At 46.8% G+C, this 20,158-nt stretch overlaps 5 protein-coding genes across 5 annotated transcripts; 2 read left to right on the forward strand and 3 right to left on the reverse strand.

Annotated features, from left to right (window-relative positions):
* Positions 1-844: 844 nt before the first annotated feature.
* On the reverse strand, positions 845-3,721 carry F4813DRAFT_340944 (alpha/beta-hydrolase). Its single transcript, XM_049241255.1, has 4 exons — positions 3,150-3,721; positions 2,672-3,094; positions 1,430-2,607; positions 845-1,366 (listed from the first exon to the last, which is right to left on the reverse strand). The coding sequence occupies exons 1-4, from the start codon at positions 3,267-3,269 to the stop codon at positions 940-942; spliced, it is 2,148 nt and encodes a 715-aa protein (XP_049104488.1). The 5' UTR covers positions 3,270-3,721; the 3' UTR covers positions 845-939.
* A 1,044-nt stretch (positions 3,722-4,765) lies between these two features.
* F4813DRAFT_485 (uncharacterized protein) lies at positions 4,766-6,325 on the forward strand. The gene is made up of 5 exons (XM_049248546.1): positions 4,766-5,101; positions 5,150-5,248; positions 5,382-5,758; positions 5,806-5,876; positions 5,931-6,325. Exons 1-5 carry the CDS (start codon positions 4,895-4,897, stop codon positions 6,074-6,076), a joined length of 900 nt encoding a protein of 299 aa, XP_049104489.1. The 5' UTR covers positions 4,766-4,894; the 3' UTR covers positions 6,077-6,325.
* Position 6,326: 1 nt separating this feature from the next.
* On the reverse strand, positions 6,327-8,977 carry F4813DRAFT_498 (isocitrate lyase). The gene is made up of 3 exons (XM_049248563.1): positions 8,303-8,977; positions 7,340-8,238; positions 6,327-7,175 (listed from the first exon to the last, which is right to left on the reverse strand). The coding sequence occupies exons 1-3, from the start codon at positions 8,687-8,689 to the stop codon at positions 6,818-6,820; spliced, it is 1,644 nt and encodes a 547-aa protein (XP_049104490.1). The 5' UTR covers positions 8,690-8,977; the 3' UTR covers positions 6,327-6,817.
* A 1,437-nt stretch (positions 8,978-10,414) lies between these two features.
* Positions 10,415-13,363, reverse strand: F4813DRAFT_581 (glycoside hydrolase family 37 protein). The gene is made up of 5 exons (XM_049248662.1): positions 12,856-13,363; positions 12,723-12,786; positions 12,543-12,667; positions 10,744-12,485; positions 10,415-10,679 (listed from the first exon to the last, which is right to left on the reverse strand). Exons 1-5 carry the CDS (start codon positions 13,018-13,020, stop codon positions 10,532-10,534), a joined length of 2,244 nt encoding a protein of 747 aa, XP_049104491.1. The 5' UTR covers positions 13,021-13,363; the 3' UTR covers positions 10,415-10,531.
* A 3,604-nt stretch (positions 13,364-16,967) lies between these two features.
* Positions 16,968-19,929, forward strand: F4813DRAFT_384111 (glycosyl transferase family group 2-domain-containing protein; the record flags this gene model as incomplete). The annotated part of the gene is made up of 4 exons (XM_049246028.1): positions 16,968-17,435; positions 17,488-18,770; positions 18,858-19,504; positions 19,571-19,929. The coding sequence occupies 4 exons, from the start codon at positions 16,968-16,970 to the stop codon at positions 19,927-19,929; spliced, it is 2,757 nt and encodes a 918-aa protein (XP_049104492.1).
* Between the last annotated feature and the right edge of the window lie 229 nt (positions 19,930-20,158).

The following is a 20,158-nucleotide window of genomic DNA, read 5'->3' on the forward strand; positions in this document are numbered from 1 at the left end:
CAACATAGAGGGATATTTTTAGTGGTCCAACAGGGAAGAAAGTCGTCATTCTCTTCTGATTACTTGGTACGGGTTGTTGGTTCTACATAGTAGGTAAGTGGATTATGAAGATCATTACCATGCATTGTGGAAATGCGACAGCTGAGGTTTGGACGAACACCTTAGACAGTTTTATCTTGGCGATGAGATTCTGCTGTACCTAGCAGTTCTGGATGAAGTGGAGTGATGGAGTATTCCGCTGTTTGATCTACAGGGGACATTTACAGGGACATTTACAGGGACAAAAGCTTGGTGATCCTTTCCCTTGGGGATTGGGGTCCCGCTAATTTACAAAGAGCGTTAGCGAGCGTGGGGGGGTTTTAAGGTTCGTTTGTAGCTGTTGAAACAGCTAATGTCTGTAACGAATGGATTATTGGTGAGAAATGAAAGTTGGCAGCGGCTGCGAAACAGCAACTAAAAGGTTAACATTTCTAAAATTACCTATGTATTTCACAGTATAAGGTTCTTACCTTCACCAATACAATTACATTATGAGGTAGGCACATCTACTTTAGGTACTTGCACTACATAACCATGTGATTCGCACCTGGTGTTAGGTAAAATAGCGAACTTTAAAAATTATAACTAATGGGAAGTCGCCAAGTACGTAAGGTAAGGTAAGAAGACCGCTGGAAGGAACCTTAGGATCGATACTCTTACATGACAAAAACATTAAATTCTGTTCCGTTGTCCGTAACACCTTTTAGATCAGGCACTACCCCGGACGTAATGTATTAGATGGACATACATACTGGTCATTTTATGTGAGTGAGGTACTTTTGTAACGAGTCACATACACACAATGTCGCTTCATCAAACAATAATGTCTAATTTAATTAGGTAGGTAGGTATTACGGGATTCACGAAACTGTCTCAATCCCAGATGAATCGCATCTCGCCCTAATAAGGACTCGAAGAATTACTAATACCACTATAGTGATTAATCCATTTGAATATCTCGGTGTGCCATACCAGACTGTTCTCCTGCTTCAAGACCCAGTGGTTCTCGTCTGGGAAGTTGAGTAGCTTGCTCGGCACGCCTTTCGATTGGAGTAGGTTGAAAAGAAGGATGCCTTCACTAACAGGCAGCCGGAAGTCTAGCGAGTTGTGGACCACGAAGTGCGGCGTCGCCCAGTTGTCCACGTACAACACGGGGTTCCATTCATAGTACGGCGAGCCCGGTACCAAACCGCTCGAGTTGAATTGACCGCTGAAATCGTGGTTCATGAACCACAGCTCCTCACTAGCGTACTGGTTCAGCGTTGATGTGCTGCCATCGTGCGTCACGAGGGCCTTAAATCGCCTTCCAAGCTCGTGTCCTTGAATCCTAAAGGGGGTTCCCGTTAGTATCTATGCGGTCCATTTAGCTTTTCGAAAGTTAAAAGCTTACCAGTTTGTCATATATCCGCCAAAGGACGCGCCGGCTTCGATACCATTCTCCGTATCGACATACTTCAGAGTGCTATTGACGTAATCCCAGACGTGGACGAGGTCCCAGTATGGATATAGCCCCCATCGGCCCTGGATGGCATCTGTCAAATTCTGACCCCAACCTGAACTCGCCGTCGGGTTTGGTGCAATGACAACGTAGCCCTGGTCTGCCCAAACCTTGAAATTCCACCGCGTACTCCACGAGTTGAAGTGGGCACCTTGGGGACCGCCGTGTGTGATGAAAGCTAACGGGTAAGTTTTGCTCTCATCGAAGCCTTCTGGGTAGATAATCCAGGCTTGCTGCTCGATTTCGGAAGTGTTGGTCGAATAGTAGAACTCGGATACATCCTCCGGTCCAAGGCCGGCAAGAGCAGGGTCGACCAGATTAGCTTGGAAATATGTCTTGATAACATCACCTTCCGGCGAAACGGTGTAGATATCCCGGCTCGTCCAGATCTTGGAATCCGATACGAGGATAGAATCGTCAGGCAAGACGTAGAAAGCAGCAGGCACTCCTTCGTTGGTGATATTCTTGGGTACATACGAGTCACCGGCGGTAAGAGGAACAGGGAAGATACGTTCCCGGCCTAGATCTGGAGCGGCGACAAAGAGAGTCTCCGAGTCCTTAGACCATGCTAAGCTGTCTGGCGACCTGTCCCAGTCTAGCGCAAGTGCAGTCACGTTAAAATCCTCCGAGTCCGCGTTGGCAACGTAGACGATATTACGGTCTGACTCGTAGTAAATACCGTTCATCTGGAAGTATGCGATTTTCTTTCCACAGGGCGAGAATCTAGGGCTCGTGGCTGCGCCTTGGGCTTCAAGATACCTCGTCGTACCTCTGGCGTTGATCGGAACGGCGTCCTTCGAAGTGCCATCGAACGGTACGTAGTAAATCACGTCAGCGGTATAATTAGCTAATGGAAGCGAGGGATCCTTGGTCAGGAAGACAACACCGCTGCCGTCAGGCGAAATATCGTAATCACTCTCGTCACTCTGATCGTAGGGGCTCTCGGCACGGGTGACATTGGCAATGCCGGAGACGTAGTTCGTGAAATCCCCGGAGAATGAGTAGGAGCCATTGTCTTCCTTCAGCACACCGCCAAAAACGGCGTTTTTCTTATCATCAAGCCATGTGTCCTAAGGATCATTATTAGTTACCGACGCCGATGAAATTTCCTGACGATCCTGACGATGTACTCACCCAATGTCGAACGTAAGTCTCTGTGTAGATCCTAGCCGTGCTAGCTGGTGTGCTCGCAGATGCCTCGTTGTATGCGGTACCGTTAGGATAGGCCTTAGTATACATGAGAAAGTGAATATCGCCGGATGCGGTCTTGACAGCCTTGAGACCCGAGTAGGGTGCGGGTAGAGAAGTAATCAATTTGGCATCTTCTAGGGAGTCGGCATCGGCAGAGTACAAGCTTATGCCGCCGTCGTCTTCTGCGTTCGTGCCATTGACGTAGATAATACTCGTGGGTTTGGACCCGACAAACACGACTTCTGAAATATCAGAGCCCTCATACCAGACGGAGATTTCGCCGGTCTTCAGGTCGAGCTTGTTCCAGTGCGATGATCTCTTCTTGGTCTCAAACGTGTAGTTTGAGACAGTGTAGAGGGCGAAGTCCTATTTAAGTGGTCAGTGTTTACGTGAAACCCGTCGTGGAACATTGGATACGCACACCGCTGGGGTTTGGTGCAGCAGCGCCATAACGGTTCGCAGCGAGCATAGACTCGGGCGTGATACCGAAGACGGTAGGCAGGGCAGCTAAAGCTACCACTGCTGGCGATCGAAGCCTCATCTTGACGTTGGCACAACGAGGACAACCTACTTTCTACGCCGACCTATAACCTTATGGTAGGCAACTTGACCGAGACAGGTGGGTAAGGTTGAACAAGAAGCTCTACGAAAGAGAAGGCCCAGGGCACCATCAAATAGCTACGAACAAAGAAGCTAAGGCTGGAAAGCGAGGCGGGGTATTACCAAGGAAAACATCAACATCACGCATACAGATTACATCGGTATCTCCTGGGATTGCATGGCGTAATTTCCATAGACCTGGACCATGCCTAAGAGCTAGAATCCTGCCATTTTCTACTATGGTATCTTCTATCGCACGAACCGAACGGCGCGATGAAAAAAAGAGCTCAGCACTAGGAGCTCTCTATATGAAAAAGGCAGGTGAGAACTTGGCGTTCTCGTGTCTACTCGGCCGGCTGGGCTCGCGATCCGTCATTTGGGTCTTAATCAGTCTCTAATAGGCAGACAGCTTCCGAGCTTGGACAGCTCTGATTCGTGGTCGGAATGGGTGGAATGATGCGAAGATCTCGCCTAGAACCTGGATGCTGACGTTGGACCAATATTAAAGACCCTTGTCAACTCCAAATTCTCAATGCTTGCTCTCCACTCTCGCGAGATAAATCTACGACCTAAACAGGATGTGATTGGCGCTGAGCGCGGGCCCATGCAAGGGACGGTAGCCATGGCCTATCGAACATTCACCGCGGAATCGCGTGCTTGACCGTCCGTTCGTTCGGGATACTTCTTAATCGGGACATGGACTGAGTATCATGCATACGCGATCAAACCTCTTTTTCTTTTTTCTTTTCTTTTTTTTCTTGCTTGTTTGCCATTATGTCTTATGTTATACCTAACCTTTACACGGCATTGACAACATTTGACTCGACATAGATAAGAATGAGGCTTAGAAACAAGACTTGCATTAAGCTAATCTATCTGTAAATCTTGGAGTCTAGTAACTTAGATAGGTACGATTCAAGAAACCCGTAACTATACACTAAGATAGTGTGTACTAGTAATAGAGGTTCTTCTTCCGTGATATATTACGGACCGTAAGGTTTATTTCAAAAATAGAAGCTCAGTAAAATAATGGACAAGCGAAAAAGGAATCAATACGAAGTAGTTCACTAGGACAACTACCTATAACTATAGCTATTCTTTCTTAAATCCGGCTTGAGTACCTTAGCTCGTAGAATTCGTGTTATATAAGTGATCATTTATAATTACTTTCTTCGGGGCGATCTACGTTATATACTTACCTCTCGTCGTTGTCTCAGATCTTGACAATTTTTTCTCCGAGGAGGGGTCCTCATTCACTCTTTATCACCAATTATGCTAGACCAAAAACAGGTCCAGCCACGCCGTGAGGGGGCAACAAAGACACTCGACTGATTCAATGTCTTGGAGCAGGGAGCAGAGTATACCGATCGGTCCGTGTAGGTATTGCGCCTGGTAGAATAGAAGCCTCGTAGTTTCAATATTTAACTCTTGATTATCTGCAATCGCAATCCTCCAGCTTTAGAAGCGCGCTCGCTATTCATGGCCAGGTGTAATAAACCTACACTGATAATAGTTGTATCCCGCTTGTTTATCCATGTCTGAGTTTGCCTCTCGATCTTGAAGAACATGGCCGGGCCACGACCTCCCAATGCTGAGGAAATAGCATGGATGCTGGAGCATGCTGATGATAATCGCGGTCCTAGTTTCATTGCTTGCGCTACCATCGCTGCGGTCATAGGTACCCTCTGTGTTGCCTTGCGTCTTTGGTCACGACATATACAGCATGGTCGTATGTATCTTATGGCAAGCGACTGGTTCGCAGTGGCGGCGTGGGTATGTGTCTCTTCCTTGGTTCTGACGTTATACAGCTAATCTTCCAAGGTGTCGTTAATGGGATATGCTGTCTGTGGCTGCCTCGCAACTAGGTACGGATTAGGACGTCATGTTATCTTTATTACCGATCATCGTCTCTTCTCCATTGTGAGTTTATATCTTTACATTACATCCATCCTATGGTTTTATATGTAAGGGTAAAGGTGCTACGGTACCTTGCATTACCTTGGGATGTTAGTTGCTGAGTGAATAACAGCTGATTGTGCATGTCTGCTGGTAGATGGACCTCCTTTTTCGTTTCTTTTACGTACCGGTCGTAACCTTTCTCAAGTTGAGCATTCTCTGCTTATACAGAAATATTTTTGGGACCACGCGTTGGTTTCGTTGCCTAATATGGGTAGCAGCAGCACTGGCAGCTGAACTCGCAATCCAGAGCACCTTCACCATCTTTCTCGAATGCATACCACTTGCCCATTTATGGAACCCAACATTACCTGCAAGATGTATAAACACGAGCATCGTGGGATCGGTGGCATACGCTCAAAATATCATCACTGATGTCATAATCCTAAGTATGCCTATTCCACTAATACGGGGGCTACAAATAAGCAAGCAGAAGAAATGGGGGTTAATTTTCGCATTTACAATAGGTACCAGGTTAGTTAAAACACTTCATAATGCTTCACTCTGCTAATATATCGCAGCACTTGCGTAGTGTGTCTCGTTCAAATCAAGTATTTCAGCGGTTCCAGTGCAATAATAGTAGATGGCAGTTGTGAGTCTACAAATTGTATAATCTAATAAACTAAACATCTACTCATCGCTACAGGGGATCGTATGTACCCTAATTACCTTTCTACCATCGAATGTATGACAGGGTTTATTGCGACTTCTGTCGTAGTCTATGGTCCCCTCTACCGACGCCTCTTTCAACGCCCGACTACGCCTAGTCAAGGACCTTTATTGGAAGATTAAAATATGTTAGAGTTACTATGGAGATAACGGTATAATACTCACCTTATGGTTTACATAACACCTGCCTACTTGATGCCTTTGAGCATGCTGTGGGTTAAACTTGTCGAGCTAGTTGGATCTTGAAGTCTTATTATGTAGGTAGATGATTACAAACTTTACTATTATACCTATAATCTCTATGCTGTGTACAACCGTGTTACCTTAGAAGGAGTAGTATGAATATGTAGCCATGATGGAACTAGGTATTATAACATTGTCTTGGGTAAAATGTCTAAATACCCCGTCGTAATTATTATAATGGGGTACAGTCGTTTCTTTCTTAATTATCATCAGCCCTGTCAGGCCCGAGAATCCGACATCACTTTTCCAACGCAAGGGGTAGGGATGATAGCTCTTTTACGTTAATACCACTCATTCAAAATTCAAACCACGACACAACGGCCGTCCACCTAAAAGAGGTATGATTTACAAATATTAGGTGACTCCCTTCCGGAAAAATACACTTCTGGCCTTGAGGCAAAAGACTTATCCAAAGGAGAGGACACGTAATACAGTATTCATATCCAATTCGATTAAACGTCCCAAACTAAGCCGCCAACATCCCATCGTAGCAAACTATTATATGCTATACTTATTTAATGCCGTGATTTTCAACAACACGCCTCTCCGCCCTAGTTAAACCCCCCACAGACTCTTAGGTATGTATACATATCCACCCCTTGCTTAGGCCCCCACGACCACCTAATGGAACTGATCCTCCGTAACCCCCTTGCCCATCGCAGCAGTGCTGCTCACGCCCCCCGTAACCATCTTCTGCAGCTCGTCGACGTACGCCGCGCCGCTCCACTTCTGGTGCTTGACGACGTCGACGCCGCCCTCCATCTCGGGCTCCTGGACCAGCTCGCCGTACGCCCGCATGCCGTTAGCCGCGTACGCCCGCGCGAAGCGGTCGCTGATGAGCGCCGTCGTGTGCAGACCCGCCAGCGTGATAAACTGCCAGCAGTACCCTAGCTTCGCCAGCCGTCGGATGTATGTTTCTTGGTCGTCGCGCGGCATCGCCGTCTTCCAGTTGAAGGACGGGGAGAGGTTGTATGCAAGTCTGTGCAAGGCTGTTAGCTTTCTTCTTCTCCTTCTTCTTCTTCTTCTTCTTCTTCTTCTTCTTCTTCTTCTTCTTCTTCTTCTTCTTCTTCTTCTTCTTCTTCTTTCCCTTGACATGGGAAGTTGGAAAAGGGGACAATAGACAAGAGGAACAAATAGACATACTTCTGCTCCGGCCATACGGCGTGTACGCCAGCGGCAAACTCTTCCGCCTGCTTGTAATCCGGCAGCTTGCTCTCCATCCAAATCGCATCGCAGTACGGCGCATACGCAATCGCACGGTTGATCGCACAATCGCACCCGCCCTTGAGACGATAGAAACCCTCCCTCGTGCGCGGCGCGTCCCAGTCGAAGTAGATATCCACGCCCGTGATCCCGTGTGCAATGGCGCGCGCCTCCAACAGGCTCTTGCCCTTGACCTGTTCCAGATACTTGTTGACCAGATCCTTTTTGTTCGTCAGCGAGGGTGCCGAGTTAATCGTGTCGGTAACGGCCTCGTCGAAGCGCCGCAGGTTGGCTTGCTTCAGCCACGCGTCCTCGATAGCCTGTAGTTGCTCGCCCGTCTTGCCCGCGCGCTCCGCGGCGATCATCAGGTCGTTCAGGGGCTGCAGCTGCGGATTCGTGTTCCCGAGGATGAACGGGTGGTCCCGCGGGTCGATGCTCGTGGTGATGAGCGTCGCGGCTTCGGCGTCTGTGCGCGCGATGGCTACTAAATCCGTGCCCATGATGTCGGCTTGCGCGCGGATCGCGACTAGACGGTTGATATGCTCGCTGATGGGCACAAGGACCTTGCCTGCCATATGTCCGCACTTCTTGGTGCCGGGCGCCTGATCTTCGATATGAATGCCGGCGGCGCCCTGCTCGATGAACAGCTTCGTTAGCTTCATGACGGCCGTTAGTCCACCATGACCTGTGTCAGCATCAGCAATGATGGGTCGTAAGTAGTCGATATTTGCTAGCTTCGCGCGCTCGGCTTTAGGTGCGCTTAAGCGTTCTTGTCGCTGTTTGCGGTCGTGAAATAGCTGTGCCATGAAGAGGTGCTTGACTTTATTTGGGACGGTGGTCTTCCCTTTGTGTTAGTATATAGACTTGGAACATATATAAAGGGGTAAGAGTATCCCGACTCACGTAAGGGTAATCTGCTAGATCAGGCCCAGGCTCGTCGGATGACGAGGCTGTTGATGATGACTGCCAACCCGAGACGTAGACGGTATCTAGATACTTGGCCATTTGCGTGACCATTGTAGGTTCTAAGCAGCCGTATGTGTAACTGGCATCATGATTCTGGAAGCGACCCTCGAGGATCTTCCACAACTTCTTAGACTGTGCGTTGCTCGGGTAGTCAATCTTAAGATGACCTCTCTTGGAAACAATTTGCTCGGCTGTGAAAGGTCGCCTCGTGTATCTCCATCTCGGATCGCTCCACCACTTCTTGACAGCCTCAATTTCTTGTAGGAACAGCTCGTCCTCGATGTTCGGGTCCACGGCCGGGTTGATCATGTTGTTTGACGCCATGATGGGCAAAGCAGGTCAACTATACTACAGGAACAGGAACAGGATCTAGTGGTGATATACGATGTTAAGACTCTTCGATGTGGTGTGCGGGGGGCCTCGGAACAAAGAGCTTCTCTTCAAAGAGTTAATGTACGTATATAGTTGCTATCGAAGCACGTGGACTCGTTGATACAAGAACTAAAGCAAGGAGAAAGTTGCAGTGAACTAGCAACGAATGATTAGGGGGCAAGACTACTATTAAAGGAAGAAGATTCCGAGCTATGGCTACAAGTAAGCGAACCTATGGTAATAGTACATAACCTAACGCGAGAAACTCATCTGATCTGAGCTACAAAAGGGGAGTAGCCGGCTTAGAACCATGACTCCTACGGATACGCATTCTCGGCAGCAATCGGTCAAGCGGCTATGGATGATTCCGTCATAGGGTGACTCTCACCAGTCACTGTAACGGCGACGCCAGGCCATTGGCCGCTACTCAGCACTCTTTGACCGGGGCGCCTCGGAACGAGACAAAGCATATGGGCGGCCAGCAGTTAGAGCTGTCTTGGACGTCTGAAAGGACTACGGCTTCTCGGTTTAAGGGACGAGAGGGTTTCCAAGACATGTGGATGTGAGTCTGGTTTGCCGTGATTGGCCGAATTGCCGAAGATGGAGAACGATCCAGGTCGATCCATCGAGACACGAACCCCTAGTCCCCCGCAATTGGAGAGCCGGCCCCGGGTTTGGGGTTTTGGGTTTGGTATTTAGCATTTGATAATGACGTTTAGTTTATGTAGGAGTCTCGATGAAAGAGGTGAAATAGCAGCAGACCAACAAATACTTAATACAAGAGTAATTCTACATGTAGTTCACTTGACTTTTCTCAGTTCGTACTGAATCTCATAAAAATAGACCGGATAAATCAAAAATATGGTTATATATACCAATAATCTGTTCTGGAATATAATATACTCGTGCGTCTGAATAAAACGCTGGCATGTGAAGATCTATCTAGGTTATCGCCCCAGCTAAGACGATACTAGGATGGGAACTAGGATGGGTAGGTAACTACCTAGGTAGCATAAAGAAGTACTAAGCTTACACTGTAGGTACAACACTACTACCCAGATAAAGCAAAACCATCCCATGCCCCGTTTACACCCGACCATATCTCCAGCCTCACCTTGCCCCGGACCTCGGCTGCGGAAGCTTAATTAAGACCTGGTACATATCATCCAACTAGATTCCCCTACGGCTCTTAAACCTTATAAGAGTTACACGTGAGAGGTTGACATGTTGATACTATTAAATTATTCCTGTCCAGTCCATCTTTAAGTACTATATGTTTATGTTCTTATTTCTTCAAGGATAATACATTTATCTCCATCTACTTTACTTAACCTCTTCAAACCTCTAAATTCTATAACACGAGTACGCTTACATACTATAGATCGCTTGTCAGTTCTATCGTTTAGAAAAAAACAAGTCGAATCACATGCTTCCTCAATAGGTAAAGGTAGGTAAGAACAAAGCTAACATTATACACCCCTAACCTAGATCTACCTAACCCGATGGGCTGGTCCCTAAAAATAGAAGCTTGATCAAACAACTTCATCAGCGATAAACTCATCGTCAACTTCGCACAGCGTTACTAAATAGAATTTGCCTGCCTTAAAGATACCAACACCAGATCAGCATGCGTAATGCAGCCTGTGTTCCTCTAACCCAGCCCAGCTAATGCAAAAACAAGATGCATGCCTGTCCGCGACCGGTATGTCGACAAATATGCCGATGCAATGCCTAAGTACCGAACGAAAGAAATTGGCACCATTACCTATTTTTGTTTCGTGTAGCAGTTATATTTCATGCTAGCTCTTGGAGTAGCTTCTCCTCTTTAATCTGCTGGGCCCTCTCGTACGTCTCGTAGGGTGTAAGCGTGCCTAACGCTCGCTTCATCTCAGTGTTAATGAATTGTAAGCCGTAGACGTAGCTCGCGTTGACCCAGCCGAACCTAAATAGCGCAGTAATGTAAGCGCAGCTTCCAACTTTATATGTGATTTATATTTTCAACTTACCCTTCTTTGGCGACACCCTTAAAATCGAGCCCCTGATTTCCATATTCAGCATCCACACGGTGCGGATCGACCGGCCTCGTGACGTCGTACTTCTCCACGACAACGCCGTTGAAGTCAAAGAATGCTTTGGTAACCATAAATAGCCACTTATATGCCAGCTTCTGCGCGAGATCCGCATAACCATAGCGGTACAACCCCGTCCAGGCCAGCATCTGCTGGGGCGCCCAGCCGTAAGGGTAATCCCACTGCCGATTCGGACGCTCGAGGCTAACTACCCCGCGGGATTCTTCCGTTCCGGACAGGAGACCACCATAGGCTTCGAATTTGGGCACGGCACACTTGACCACTTTGGCCGCACGCTCGGGATCCGGGACGCCTGCCCACAGAGGCCAGAACGTGGTGCACGACTCATAGGTACATTGCTCCTGTTTCACCGTGTCGTAGTCGAAGTACATACCTTTCTCCTCGTTCCAGCAGTACTTGTGGATAGCCGCACGTCGCCTCTTCCAGCGACGGTCCCAGGTGGCCGACGTTTCAATCTGGCCGGGTACCATGTCACCAGCACACCATTCGGCCGGAATTTCTAGCTTATCGCCAAAGACATTCCGGATGGTGCGGGCGATATCCATCTCGTACTTGTATATCAACGAGTTAAGATCGATGGTGGCGAGGTTAGCGCAGACCTTTTCAAGTCGATACGAGGTATCGTGACCCGACTCTCGTACTGCTCTGTCGTGAAGGAAATACTCGTCTAGTTCTGGCTCGTGAACCTCTTGGTGGTTATAAGCTCTCACGAATTGCTCGAAAGTCATGTTATGTTTCTTGGCATAAGGCTCAAGGATATGAACAAAATGGGAAGCCTCCGTCTCCGGTGGCACACCTAACCCTTCCGGCCGGTATCTCGACAAACCAGTCTTTGGATCCAAACGCGGTTCCGCTGTCCATACACAATAGTACTCCTTGATTGCAGCAAGGAATGCCGTCCGAAGAAAATCAACCGCACCAGGTTCGTGCTGAATTTTTTCGTAGACCCTAAGGGCCATATCTGTCAAGAAAGGTGGCTGTGATCGTAGTAGGTAGTATGATCTAGTTGCGTTGAGGATCTTGCCGTAGTGTTTAATACAGAAGCAGAAGTTCTGTACCATCGACTTTGCTAGGTACACCTTATCATTGACTAAAAGCCCGAGGGATTCCATATAGCTATCCCACCCATATAATTCATTGAATCTTCCTCCTGGGACAACAAACGGGAGCCCGCGTAATGTTTTCTCTCCGGTTTTGGGATCATTGACTTCCTCCATAGCAACAGCGAGAAGGCCGGGCTTATCGGTCATGTCTCGGAGCACTTCGGGGGTAATCTTCTCGGGAAGGTATAGAACGTCCAGTCGCATCTCTGGCCTCTCAGCAGCAAGTTTTTGATAATATTCATATTGCTCTGGGGCCCCTGGCGGGACGTAGATGCGAGGTCGCGGGTCGGCTGTCCAATCCTTAGGATCTTTTGCCGCAATTTCGATGCTTGAAGCGTCGATACGACGGGTTAATCCCTCCCAGAATTGGTTTTTGATAAGCCTCGACAGTCTGCTGACTGGGTTTTCGTTAAGACGCCCGATATCAAGAATGATCCTCTTTCGCCCAAACTCTTTTGCCATGTATAATTCTTGCAAGAGATTCGAAAGCATGTATGTGCCCCGGATATCAAATCGATTGTGGCCACCGGATGCAGCGGTTCGAAGAGCCATGACCTAGATATGACGCTTTAGAACCTATCACCGCCGAATAGTTCTTAGTAAAAAACTTACCTTCGGACCCGCGTCCTCAATCGTAATTTGCTTGTTGCCATCCGTATCTTCTTGCGCCTGTAAACTTTCTAGGGTGTGGTCGACATCGACGAGGAATTGGCGGGAGTGTGGTCTGCTTGATTCATCTGGACAACATGAATTAGTTTCCCTCTATTTTATTCCGTAAAGGTGGTTTCGTACCATGACTACCTCGTCGGTGTGGTTCGTGAAGTCCCATACGCTCAATCTCTTGGATGATACCATTCTAAATGATCTTAGCCAGTGTTCCGAATCAACCTTGTGTGAAAATACGATAAAATACGGCACGTCATACTTGAGAATATGTGCGATTGCGCCTGTGTGATCGATCACCGTGCCGAGCGTCGGAGGTGTAATACGTTCTCGCGTCATCGTAGACGCCCCAATCGTCACTTGCGCGAATCCCGTCTCTGGCATCGCGTCGGGCTTTCGCAAAACCCGGAGTCAGTAAATCGGCCATGGCGAGTTGGTGATAGCAATTCGCAGGCGTTATGGGAAGTGAAAAGGGTTTAAGGAAAAAGGAGTACAACTAAAAGCGGAACGGAGTCTTAAATGACGGGACACTTGCTCAGTTGACGAGGGTGCTTTAAATGTGGCCGGTGGGGGTATTCCGGAGGTTTTCTTTTTTATCTCGTCGTAATCAACGGCCTGCTCTTCTCTTAAATAGAATAGAATTCCGTAACTATATGTCCCCGTGACCAGCAGTTTAACCAAAGTAAGATTCGACGAGACGAAAGGGTCGAAATCGTGGGATTATATACTTGTACGTATGTATTAAGGCACACGCGGGGGGCGAGGGGATCGTGGAACGATTCTAGGTAAAGCGTTGTTTGGTAGCCACCACGATCAGATCAATCACAGGTCCTTGCGCACGTCACAAGGAAAAAGAACATGAAATAATCAACTAGGACCGGAAGGGAAAACCAAAACTCAATGGTCTGTACTGTTCTTGGTTTCAATGATTGGGAGTTGTAAAAAGGTAAATATTGGAGAGGTATAATTAGGTAGGAGTTAGGATAGACTCTTATGCTAGAAGTGCGGGCAAAGTACTATGTAAGCAGTGAGTAGGGTAAGGTAAGTTTATTATCTTAGATAAGAAACGTTGACGAGAACAGTTGGCAGGGGTATGATGTCAGACGAGAGGTGTTAGAGTAGTGTATTGATCACATTACCAATATAAGGTTGCGGGAACGGTAAAATAATAGTCGGACCTGCTTTGTTTAATTGACCCAATTCAAGTCTTATATAAGCTTGCATCTGAATGAGCTTATCGATATCATATATATATATGTTCATTCGGTAGTAAATAGAGTCAATATAAACTATTCATTCATAACACAAATATATTTCGATCCCGTTCACCGGTCGTTGGAATTCAATTTTATTTCTGCCATTTTCCATTCACCTATCGAATATCAGGGTCTTTTGACTAAGCTCAACCAGCTGCACATTGAAAGCATCAGCCCCGCTTAGGTTACAACCCCACCAAGTTGAAATATATTAACTTCCCCAGTGTCCAATGGGATAGTTACTAAATCTCTTCCAGGTCGGTAGTCTTCCGATTGTTTTTAGGGCATACCCCATTTATACGACGAGTAGAGTCACGATGCTGCTATGAATGTTGGGATGGCATGTTTCACACGCCTAATCCCATCCAAGGAAATTCTTCTAGCTTTCCACAGATAATGAATTACAAGACGTAACGGCTTGAGAAAATTCAGTTGAGACGGCCCGACAAACACTGGGGCACGCACGCATGATGTCACATGAAATAACAATGAGATAAAACGGAAGAGTCCATATGTATGGAATCAATTGCCCAAAAAAAAGGATTGCGAATACCCATTGTTATCTCTGTATGACCCATCATATAAAATTCTACTTGCGTCCGACACCGCACTTGGCTTCTATTCTGGAAGCAGAAATATCAAAACTCATCAGAATATCGCCACTATATGACGCCATATCATTTTCATCATTAGCGCCCTTGCAGATATTCCCACATTTACCGCCCTTGGAGCTCTCGCAGCTTTTCGCGGCTCACCTTGTGGAGCTGAGATGTGATGCCCAAGCGTAGCTCAGCTTATGTTTAGACAGCGCTGTGTTTAGATTGCTACCGTTTACATAGGTAGGGCAGAAAACCTCGTTGTTTTTGACAGTTGTTCATGCAACTGAAACCCACCACGCACCATACAACATTACCATACAATATTCAAGTTACCTTACCACATGAATTGAAATGTTTCTTGTTATCTTGATTTATTAACAATTACTTTCGCCCTTGTCTATCACATACCAACATACGTGGTACAGGAGAAAGAATGCGAGGAGGAGTGAGATGGCAACTCCGGTCAACGATAGACGGACTGGTCATGATAGAGTGTTTCACGAATAGAAGCATGAACGGGTATCGTTGCCTTTTAAAGGCCGCTAAAGTATACAACTATATAAATACCTATGTAAGGCTTGGTAAGCATTTGGGTGTCAATACCTAAATTACCAGGTAGATAAATATAGAGCCGGCAACTTGGGGGCCTCTCTCATTAAATACCTCTAAAAACTCCCTATCAACGGACTGTTCATGTTTCACAGGTAATAACCTTAACCTTAATCTTAGACTCCTATGAGATAAAAGGGGCTGTGCAATTTAGTATACCTCCTATTATTTTGCTTGATCGTATAACTACCTAGGTAGGTATGTAGTCGAATTAATACATTGGGTACGCTATATGGCCTCAGTGGATTCACTCAACCTCAAGTTTATATATATCCTTGTACAATATCTCTTCTCCTCAAGTATCTTTATTAACGTCAAGACCCGAATTGGTTTCTGAAGCGGCACTATTGATGCTACATTGCTAAAATAAGAACAGAGGGCCATTCCCGACCTTGGCTTGACATGCCCAGAGTTGAATGGCAAACCAGTCTTCCTCGTGATGCCTACACAGCTGCATGCATGGAAGGTAGTATATGCGGCTGATGTGGCAAATGCTTGATATGGCCATATGGCTATATGGCTATATGGCTCCGAGAGAGGTAGCTATTCGGAAGTAAGTAAGAATCTGGCCAACAACTCGTATCATTTTAACAGTATGGAATGCTAATATGATACTGTGACTTATCAGATACTTCCATCCGATCCAACGTTTTGATTGCCACTCTTACACCCCAAAACTTTGTTGAAGGGCCGAGAGCTGCATTCCCAGAGCTGCATACAAGGTTGAAGTGAACGGTTCAACCCACAGAGCTGTTATCTAACCAATAACTAATGCCCAATAACTAACCAATAGTCAATAGTCAATAGTCACTATCCGCGGCTAGATATTTTACGTTCGGATTTTGATTAAGTGGTCAGTCCCATCTCAAGTCATGGATTACTCGCGCTCCTTCAACAGCTGCTTCAAAAGGCTTATGTGCTAAAACATCAATAGATTTAATCTTGAATCCAGCCACAGGGTTCAATATTACTTTTATCATATCTCTCTCCGCTAGCCCTGGCCGATACACGAAGCAATAGTTAAGTCTTCAGCTTCTCGGTTCGTGATACTTGGGCTCTCCTCCTTTGTCCTTGGCCCGCTTGTGGCACGCAATAGATAATGCTGTGGACGATAAGGCCCTCAGCCCTGCGTCGATAATTCCCAAGAGGTAGCCAATAAGCTGGGAACTCGAAAGCTATCAACTAAGCAGCCGAGCTGAAGAAAGAAGTTCGCTCCCAAATCTGTACATACACCCGAGCCACTATGTCCGGTCTTCGAGCGCCTAGAGTTTGCTCAACCGCTCGTGCTTATCGCCCCTGCTCGAACTGGTGCAGGCTTACTTTCAGTTTCTCACGCATTCTTCCATCATTGATGTCATGCGGATTTGTCGGCCGGTCTCGAGCCTTAAACTATCGAGTCTAGGCTCTAACGAATATAACGCCCTTGTACCCAGCTCCGTCCTTATTGCTACCCACTATATGTTTTCCAACCATCCACGCCCATAGGGCCATCAATACGGGGTTACACATTGACCTTCCAAGTGGGGAATTTTCTGACAAGTTCAAACACCAATAGCCTTACACATTTTATCGGCTCAGCTCTCCAATATGCATGCCAGTCCTGACGTGATCATCAATGAGCTTCAAGTAACACCCAGCAAACTCTAGCCGCACTGTTAGACTAGAGGTAGCATCTTAAGAGATTCCATGTTTTACTAGAAAAAGCGTGGTGCCCAACGCACAATAGAGTTAAAGAGTACCTTGTCATTTATCGTTTTCTCTTGGATACGTCACTCCTTCCATATTTTGGAGCCCTTCTTATACTTTTAGGACGTAAAAATAAAATACTTCATGCTATAATCGTTTCGTGTCTAATAATCTATCGCCGCTGATGATGGTAGCTCCTGCCTTTCACCACTGAGGCATGCGAGATGAACCCCCTCAGGACGTATACTGCTCCTGGTCATACTAGGGGGGAAAGATGGGAAGATGATTATAGCGAGAGGTCAGCCCTCAGGCGGAACGATGCCGGCCCAAGCAACTCAAGATCCAACATCCCATCAGCAAATTTGTCTACCGGTTTATATCCAGCGATAGCGACACCTAACCCCCCTTATCAAACATCACAAACGCCACCACTGTCGCTATCTATGTTCGAAAGCCCTGCTATTGATTCTACAGATTCACAAAATAATCTAGAAAGCGGCCATGGTTTAAAATCAGATGTTATGTGCAGTTGGTTATATCAGCAACAATTGGAAAAGCAATATGCCACCGGCCTGATGCCCGGGGAAGGCATCGTGATAAAAAGAGGCAAGAAAAACTTTGCGTGCTATCCACCAGATCTTCGAGATGTACCCTACGGCTTGTATCAAATGGCGATGGAGCTGAATGTCCGAGTTAGTAAGTCTCTTAAATGTTGAAATAGATAAGAAACTAACATGCCTATAGTGTGCCATGACAGTCAATACTAGGGTCATCACTGTCATGCTTAACTCGAAGCGGACGACGCAAGACTATATCCCACTTCCTGATGGTCTCCGCTTACAGGTTCTCCCCTGCATGCGTGACCTACCGCAATGTCAGAAGCATCATTTCGCTGCATTCATCGATGATCTCAAGATTCTCGTCATCTGGGACGATAACCCGAAGAAACTGTTGGCTAGGGCAGAGGCCCTAGAAGGAGAGTTGATGAAAGTTATTTGGGGTTCTGGAGGAAATGATGACGAACAGGACGAAGTGAGAGAAGAGAAGGGCGAAAAGAGTCAAGCTGCTGAAGTGAATATAACAGCGGTAGACTTAGAGGATGAAGGCAAGGAGGAACCGAGGCCAACCAAGCTTAGCAGTTCGGGCATCGTAGGCGTGACGGTGGCTCTCTGCATAAGCTGCATGGGCCTTGGACTAAGGGCTTTGGCATTCGAAATTCAAACCGATGGCTCGTATACTCGACTAGCACTTATCGCCGCTATTCCGGTCGAAACGTGGGTGGCCTTTTTCTTTTTTCAGTCGCTGGTCACGAACCTTTTCCAAATAATGGGACCGATATCTGCTGTTGACAAGAACTCGAGGTTCTACTCCGGAAAGCCCCCAATGCGACTTAAACGAGAGACCAATACTCTGCCTCATGTAACTATTCAGATGCCTGTGTACAAAGAAGGTCTGAAGGCAGTTATCGGCCCCTCAATCCAATCGCTCAAAAAATGCATTTCGACATACGCATTACAAGGCGGTTCTGCTAACATTTTCATAAACGACGACGGGATGCAGCTAATCTCCGAAGAGGATGCCTGTGCTCGGCAGGAGTTCTATGAGGAGAACAATATCGGCTGGGTCGCTCGACCAAAGCACAATCCGAAGCCAGACGATGGTAGCCAGCCCTTTCTTAGGCGGGGAAAATTCAAAAAGGCATCAAATATGAACTACGCTTTGATGGTAAGTAATCGCGTGGAAGATAAGCTAGTTCAAATACCCAGATCTCCGGATTGGACCGAGACTGATGAACGGGCTGTGTATAACCATTGCCTCTCTGAAGTCTTACGGGAAGATCAGGGCCGCACTTGGGCCGAGGGCAATGTCCGCATGGGCGACTACATCCTAATAGTCGACTCAGATACCCGTGTGCCAGCGGACTGCTTGTTAGATGCGGTTAGCGAAATGGAGCAGTCTCCTCAGGTAGCAATACTTCAATTCACGTCTGGAGTTATGCAAGTATCGCCGTCTTTTTTCGAGGGAGGGTAAGTTCGTCTTTTATACACACACACACACACACACACACACACACATATATATATATATATATATACGCACTAACACTGCTATAGGGTCAAATGGTTCACGAACCTCATCTATTCAGCTATCACTTTTGTGGTGGCAAATGGTGACGCTTGCCCCTTTGTAGGCCACAATGCCATTCTACGATGGTCTGCTATCCAGGACGCCACCGCGTACCAAGACGAAGACGGCTATGAAAAGTACTGGTCTGAGACTCATGTGTCGGAAGATTTTGAAATGTCCCTTAAGCTCCAATGTGCCGGATATGAGCTCAGGTTCGCGTCTTATACCGGAGATGGCTTTCAGGAGGGTGTCTCCCTAACGGTATATGACGAATTAGCACGATGGGAGAAATACGCATACGGCTGCAATGAATTGCTATTTCACCCCTTAAAGTTTTGGTTCACGCTAGGCCCCGTCACGCCTCTATTTCGAAAATTTATATGCTCCGGTATACACTTGCCTAAGAAGATGACCATTTGCGCCTACATCGGCACGTACTACGCCATTGGAGCCTGTTGGATACTAACCCTCATGAACTATCTTCTGTCAGGATGGTTCTTTGGGTTTTACGACAAGTTCTATATAGACTCTTTTGCCATCTACATCTCGGTCATTGTAGTCTTTACGGGGCTTGGAAACTTCTCGCTGGGCATCTTGAGGTATCGCCTGAACGAGATGTCGCTTCTGGGGGCCTGTGAGTTTTATACTACACGCATGATTATCTAAAGACGAGAGGCTGATTTTTAACATACATGTTTAGTCTGGAACAATATCAAATGGATCCCGCTGATGACTATCTTCTTGGGTGGCTTATCTCTACACGTCTCGCAGGCGCTGCTATGCCATTTCTTTAGTGTCGACATGGTCTGGGGCGCAACAGCCAAAGAAGTCGAAGACGTCAATTTTCTCGAGGAGATACCGCGATTACTTCGGCGTTTTAAGGGCACCTTCATCTGGTGCATCCTCATGACCGCACTTATCATATGCGGCTACTTCGTGTTTCCTGGCCAGTGGAGAATCGTGCATTTAGCGTCTATCTGGCCGCTCGCTTGGACCGTCGGCTGCCATTTTTTGCTCCCCGTCGTGCTGAACCCAGCACTTATGGTATTTTCATGGTGAATTGTATATGGAGGGTTGATAATGTGGAAATGAGCGTATGGTATATATACAAGGTAATAAGTAGGTATAGGCAGTTCCTAACTTACTGGATAGAGTGGAGGGAAATGGATATCATCGGTAGTTTGAGGAGCATTGAGATGGACGGACTTGATTTACATTCCCTTCTTGGTGGTAACCTTAGGTAAAACCTCCCCTAGATTCTATCGTCACGCGCCTCCACGCGAACAAG

This window comes from Daldinia decipiens (assembly GCF_022478715.1).
Source record: "Daldinia decipiens strain CBS 113046 unplaced genomic scaffold F4813scaffold_1, whole genome shotgun sequence".
NCBI classification, from domain to species: Eukaryota; Fungi; Ascomycota; class Sordariomycetes; order Xylariales; family Hypoxylaceae; genus Daldinia; species Daldinia decipiens.

Coding starts and splice junctions, on each gene's coding strand:
- F4813DRAFT_340944 (XM_049241255.1), bottom strand. CDS start 3,269: ATGAGGCTTCGATCGCCAGCAGTGGTAGCTTTAGCTGCCCTGCCTACC. Junction 2,608..2,671: donor AGACTTACGTTCGACATTGG/GTGAGTACATCG, acceptor AATGATCCTTAG/GACACATGGCTTGATGATAA. Junction 1,367..1,429: donor GGCGGATATATGACAAACTG/GTAAGCTTTTAA, acceptor AACCCCCTTTAG/GATTCAAGGACACGAGCTTG.
- F4813DRAFT_485 (XM_049248546.1), top strand. CDS start 4,895: ATGGCCGGGCCACGACCTCCCAATGCTGAGGAAATAGCATGGATGCTG. Junction 5,102..5,149: donor GGTTCGCAGTGGCGGCGTGG/GTATGTGTCTCT, acceptor TAATCTTCCAAG/GTGTCGTTAATGGGATATGC. Junction 5,877..5,930: donor AATAATAGTAGATGGCAGTT/GTGAGTCTACAA, acceptor TCATCGCTACAG/GGGATCGTATGTACCCTAAT.
- F4813DRAFT_498 (XM_049248563.1), bottom strand. CDS start 8,689: ATGGCGTCAAACAACATGATCAACCCGGCCGTGGACCCGAACATCGAG. Junction 8,239..8,302: donor ATCTAGCAGATTACCCTTAC/GTGAGTCGGGAT, acceptor CACAAAGGGAAG/ACCACCGTCCCAAATAAAGT. Junction 7,176..7,339: donor GCCGTATGGCCGGAGCAGAA/GTATGTCTATTT, acceptor AGCCTTGCACAG/ACTTGCATACAACCTCTCCC.
- F4813DRAFT_581 (XM_049248662.1), bottom strand. CDS start 13,020: ATGGCCGATTTACTGACTCCGGGTTTTGCGAAAGCCCGACGCGATGCC. Junction 12,787..12,855: donor GCAATCGCACATATTCTCAA/GTATGACGTGCC, acceptor AAGATCATTTAG/AATGGTATCATCCAAGAGAT. Junction 10,680..10,743: donor AAGGGTGTCGCCAAAGAAGG/GTAAGTTGAAAA, acceptor TGCGCTATTTAG/GTTCGGCTGGGTCAACGCGA.